Raw genomic sequence first — 6,047 nt, 5'->3', positions numbered from 1 at the left:
TTCAAGTATGGGTTTAATAGGTGTGCGGCTTGTATAAAAAAATCGTGTTCCTTACTAGCTTTATACGAATATAGACATAAATTTGAATAAAAAAGTTATTACTTATTGCGTTAAATGTATATTATTTACTTGATTTTAATTTCTTTTTTATTTTAAGTCTTACAACCCAAAGTCCTGCAGATTTTTTCACGCCCCTGTATAGTAACATGCTTTTAAATAAATAAAAATATATTTAACAAAAATAGAGGCAATTCTTTAAGTTATAAAATTACTCGAATGTGGATTTCTCCAAATTCTTGTTAGTTAATTGATATTTATTACATATCTATATTATAATGTTACTGTAGATTTTTTTATAGTTTTGTGGCTAGGGATTTAAATCCTCTTAATCTTAAAAGTTAGTTTATGGTAAATAGTACTTCCTCATATGCCACTTAGTGTTTTAAACACTACATTATCATTAATATAACGACTATCTGGACGATGAGAAAAACTTGCTTTTACTTAAACTTGATAAAACTGTCATTACATATACAGCTGGGTAACTCGTGTTTCTGCTATTTCTTCATACTCATTGACATGTGCCTTACAAGTAATAAATCATAATAATTACCTAACCAAGATTGTATTAATGCACGCTTAAACATTTGTCGTAAACCTTTACTGCATATATTTGATAACTCGCCTTTGGCTCGCTGGGGGCTCCGCCCCCAGGCCCCCTAGCTGTTAGTCGTCATTAGTAGATTAGAGTTAAGTTGTAACAAAGCAAGAAGTGAAACCGTCAATATTAAGTTATATAAGTTAACTTTGAGTAAGATAACTTCTAGCTTAAGGAACACCTCATAAAAAAATCATTTTTTAAGTTGCGGTAAGTGAGTATGTTAGTCAAGTATTTTTACAATTGAGTTTTTGGTCAAAGGAAGTAATAATATGAGGAGAGAAGGGTTCGTTATAGTAAAAATCGACATTAAAGTAATAACGATTTCATGAATTTATTAGAGGAGATTGATAAGTTAATAAGTTGATAATAGTAAAGTATTATATGAAGTAAATAGATTATAGTAGATATTCAAGTATATAATTACGAAAATAGATTAAGTAAGGTTTGTTTCCCTGTCGGTTAGCCATAAACTTTATGGCATATCCAGTTCCGCCACGAGGAGGCCAGGAAACGTCGGAACCATATTTGCAATTATTTGAATATGTACAAGTTAGTAAACTTTTGTACAAGATAAGTAAATTTATATTGATGTTCATTGATAGGTTAATAAGTTGATAATAGTAAAGTATTATATGATGTGAATAGATTATATTAGATATTCATGTATATATGATGTAAATAGAAAATAGATTATAGTAGATATTCATGACGTATATATTTATGAAAATAGATTAAGTAATGTTTGTTTCCCTGTCAGTTAGCCACAAACTGTATGGCATATCCAGTTCCGCCACGAGGAGGCCAGGAAACGTTGGAACCATATTTACAATTACTTACAAATGTACAAATTAGAGAACTGTTGTATAAGATGAGTAGATTGATTAGTATGTCGATTGATAAGTGAATAAGTTGATAATAGTAAAGTATCATATGAATTAAATAGATTATAGTAGATATTCATGTATATATTTATGAAAATAGATCAAGTAATGTTTGTTTCCCTGTCGGTTAGCCATACAATTTATGGCATATCCAGTTCCGCCACGGGGAGGCCAGGAAACGTCGGAACCATATTTACAATTATTTACAAATGTACAAGTTAGTAAACTTTACTAACTACTTTATACAACAACGGGGACTTTTGATAAGGCAGGCCCCCTATCGTACTGCCGATGTTGTCAAGTCACAACGGGGAGTTTTGATTAAGCAGATCCCCTAGCCTACTGCTAATGTCAAATCAGGTTTAGAGAAGGAGATCGCCATACACGATGTTCTTTGCGTATGCGATTCCATCTCGGACACGTTCGGGGTGTACGAGAACAACAATATGGTCTGGATGTCTGACCCTACTGAGCAAGACGTATAGTTGCCCGTGCGTGAAGCAATCGGTCCGTAAATCAACACCGACTGAATCTATTGTCTGACCTTGGCTCTTGTGTCCGGTCATGCAATAGGCCAACATCAGTGGGAACTGACGTCGACGAACACGTAACGGCGAACCCTCGACAAACGCAAAAGTAAAGGTAATCCGGGGAATTCCGATAGGTTGCGTCTGTCCGGGAAGTCTCACTGTAATCAGGCGGTTGGTGATGCCGATTACGATGACTTTAGTGCCGTTGACGAGTCCTTCAGCGATGTTGAGGTTCCTCATAATGAGGCAAACAGAACCGATCTTCAGCCGCAGAACATGGTCTGGTACGCCCTTGCCAGTAGCCGTGTTCAGGAGTTGAACGTCGACATCCAGGCCATCGTCGTTCTCTCTGTCGACTGTGTCGGCGCTCCTCAGCTCGTACAGATGACCGTCGAGGGAGTTCAAGATGTGGTCGTTGATCTCCTTGACGTTCACTATCAGAGTCGAGAGGATTGCGCGTCGCGAACACATATCAGAGTCGAGTAGGACGTTTGCGGGAAAGACGGAATCGACCAAATCAGTCAAAGACGTCACTTGTCTAATCCCGAGCAGCGGAATTAGACTTTGTTCGTTCCGTCCCTCCAAGAAAGTGGTCGAACTGACAGTTCCGTTGCCTACCCTAAGAAGGAATTCGGAATAGGCTGTGGAACTACTAGTCCGATGAGCTGTTGTCAGGGCAAAAATTTTGAAATGCTGCCACAGATGGGAAGCCCGAAGTGAGACACAAACAATGTCAGTTGGAGTACGAGCGTTTACAACGACAGGCGCGATCTGGCGAAAGTCGCCACAACAGAGGAATATTTTACCACCGAATAGCTCACTGGAACGCATGAGGTCTCGCAGGGATCTGTCAAGAACCTCGAAAACGAACCGATGTGCCATCGGGGCCTCATCAAAGACAATGAGCCTTGCGGCCCTGATGAGCTCTGCTCGCTGGGAGCCGTTGGTGATGTTCCAAAAGCCGGTGCCGTCACCGAAGTCGAGTGGCAACCGGAACATGCTGTGAGCTGTAGTTCCACCAGGCATGTTACCCGCGGCGATCCCAGAGCTAGCGACTGCCAGTGCAACCTGACGACAACCTCTCACGTATGCGAGAATGACACGAATCAGAGTGGTCTTCCCATAGCCTCCCGGGCCGTCAAGAAAAATGATTTTCGACGACGTTCCGCTGGCAGGGGCATTGAGAACGGAGGTAACGTACTCAAATACGCGGTTTTGATCTTCAGAGAGCTTTGGCACCCACTCCTCCACAAACACTCTCTGTTGATTTTCACCATGTAAGAGCAGTTCTCTGCCCAACTCCGTCGTGTCATCGTGTACATCGGGGAGGCCATGATCTGCGACGCAAGAACCCTGCCGACGAAGACTCCGATCAATATCGATGAGACCTAGCTTGTAGGCCAGTTCAACATCGAGAGGATTACGCTCTATGTGGTCCTCGCAGATGGAATCACGGAAAGCATCCCACAGGAGAGCTGCAGGAGCCCCCATGTTGCAGAGGATCACAAAGAAAGAACGAAGTCTCGGGCCAGTCATGAAAGTGGCGGCCTCGCGCAGTGCGTAGTGGTACTCCTGTTCGTCTTGCACCAAGCCAAGATGCCGCGCGACCCCTTGAAAAGTGCGGCAGTTTGGTCCACCGCGGGACAGGAGGTCGGCATAACCACGGCAAGATACAGTCATAAGCAGGATACGCAGGTAATACTGTTCTGTCCTGCTCGGTGAGACCCAAAACAGTCTGCACACCTTCTCGCCACGCTGTCGGGCAGTGATAAAATGGACGCCATCGGGGTGCTCGTATATCTCCGCAGTTTTTGGGCGCTTGACATGAACCACAAACGTTTCATAGAACCCCTGATAAGTCAGGTCGTCAAACAGTGAAATACGAGGCCGGTCAAAGTAGATGGTGAGTTTGGAGCTGTTCCTAGCGGCTGCCTCTGCCAGTTGGCCAGGTCTAAACAGGACGGACTGCTTGCCCTCCAGATGGACGGGAAGACATTCAACAGCCGGCTCAGATTCTGATACTGGAAAGTTTAATAAACGCCAGCACGCGTCACTGGCACCCACCATTCTCTTCGTCACGTAATGCTGTACCTCATCATCTTGCTTACTGAAGGGAGTAACTGTGACGTTCTGGAGAGATCCTCCCTTCATAAGATATTTGAAGAGGTACTTAATCACGCGGCGAGTAGACGCCAGCTCCAAATTGATGTGAGCCTCGTATTTCAACATCAGTGCGGGATTATAAGGCACAACCCAACCGTCATGTACGATAATGTTCTTATTGCGTGATACAATTGTCCCCCGATTGGTATAATCTCGCTTGTACTGGACGAATCCCCTCTCGTCGACGTGGGTGGTTTCACAGCAGGGCTTGGGGAAGTATTTGGTGCAGTAACCCTTTGCAGAGTCCCAACAGAGAAAGTCAGTCCTATGATCATTACCACATGGACCGTGGATCATGTGTTTGAGGACCAACTTTCTCAGTCGGCCTCCGGCCTCTTCTTCCGAGGGAATATCCGCGCGGATGATGGAGTCAATTTCGGACGCCTGAACTGGTCCGTCGCCGTCAATCTTGAATACAATGTGGGCGTGAGGAAGGCCCCTCATTTGCATCTCGATGACGTAGACGATATAGACAGAGCGTCCAAACATTGCTCCGCTGCGCAGGTCTCGGAGAAGTTCCAGAAGTTTGATCCTAAAAACTCTGCAAGCAGTGCTAGGGTCACTGCGAGTACCTCCACGAGGGCAAGCTTTCTTGTTTTCCTCCCAAGTCGCGTTGTAAGTAAACGTCAAAAAGAAAGTGGGGGAACCCAGGCGCGATACGATTGCCATAGCGTCTTCGTATTTTACTTTCATGTACCTGGGCCCCCCGGTGAACGAACTTGGGAGGTAGACTTTTCCTGCCTGCACCCCACCCTCGCCTTGGACGGTTTCATCACGAGCGATGTCGTTCAAGACCTGCTGTGCATTCCGAATCTCGTCAACCGGCCCCACCCGCAAGGCACTATCGGTGTTCTTCAGCTGCGTAAACTTAATGTAACGCAGTTTCTCCTCCTCGTACCTCGCGAACATCTCAACCTGCCAAGCTTGTGAGAGACGGCCTAGGTGAGAGAAGCGAGGTTCAGAAAGTAGGAGGCACCGCGAGTACTTAAAGTCAGTTTGGCACCCTTGTTATCAAGGCGGCCAACGTGCCATCCCACAGTGCCTTGCGGGTAAAGTAGGGGATATTGGAAAGGTTCCATTAGGGGGTGTAAAAGATCAATAAATGTAGGTCTATCGGAACCGGATTTCCATATAGTCAGTCTCCGGGGCTCAGTGTCGTTTTCATCATTGCTGAGCACGGCGTGCACTTCGACGCCTGTTTGCCGATCACCGAGAACAGGGCCATGGGTAGACCTGCTTGTTACTTCAAAAGCCAAGTGAGCTGTTACGGAAGGCTCGTTGCTCAATCGACGGTAATGCTCAATGTAAGGATTTTCCCTAGACAGGAAATCAGCAATACCGTCGATGATCTCGGCATCAAGCGATCTACCCATCGCAATGTTACGGCGCTCTTCGCCATCGTCAATATACAGGCGGGACCGATTCACAAACTGAACGTTCCCAGAACGAGTGGTGAACTTTTGTCCTGGGGCGTCCAGATTGTAGACCTGGTGGTACATTCTTCCCTCGATCTTGAAAAAAGAAAGACCACTGGGATGACGATACCCGCCTGACACTTCGAGCGCGCAGAAAGCAAACAGGTCGTTGTACGCACGGGCTCTTTCCAGGAAGAGACGGTCGGAATAAAAGCGTTCTTGCAACGGAGGAATGTCGAGAACATTGAACGCTCCTTCCCCGCAGCACCATTGCTTTCTATTCTTCTCCTCCTCGAAGAGCCGTGCTTGGCAATGACGACATCTGTAAACGTCGTCAACCCAGAGACTGACTTTTTTTAATTTGTATGGTTGTATTTCATTGAGTGGCTCCCCATTC

At 45.1% G+C, this 6,047-nt stretch overlaps 1 protein-coding gene across 1 annotated transcript; it reads right to left on the bottom strand.

Annotated features, from left to right (window-relative positions):
• Positions 1–1,904: 1,904 nt before the first annotated feature.
• On the bottom strand, positions 1,905–5,144 carry LOC128984514 (uncharacterized). The gene has a single exon (XM_054403845.1). It carries the CDS (start codon positions 5,142–5,144, stop codon positions 1,905–1,907), a length of 3,240 nt encoding a protein of 1,079 aa, XP_054259820.1.
• Between the last annotated feature and the right edge of the window lie 903 nt (positions 5,145–6,047).

Source organism: Macrosteles quadrilineatus, unplaced genomic scaffold (genome assembly GCF_028750875.1).
Source record: "Macrosteles quadrilineatus isolate MER2022 unplaced genomic scaffold, UCM_ALF_1.0 Scaffold_2__2_contigs__length_208266976, whole genome shotgun sequence".
In the NCBI taxonomy this organism is placed as follows: domain Eukaryota; kingdom Metazoa; phylum Arthropoda; class Insecta; order Hemiptera; family Cicadellidae; genus Macrosteles; species Macrosteles quadrilineatus.
This window is presented reverse-complemented; position numbering and strand designations above follow the sequence as displayed.

Coding starts and splice junctions, on each gene's coding strand:
- LOC128984514 (XM_054403845.1), bottom strand. CDS start 5,144: ATGTTCGCGAGGTACGAGGAGGAGAAACTGCGTTACATTAAGTTTACG.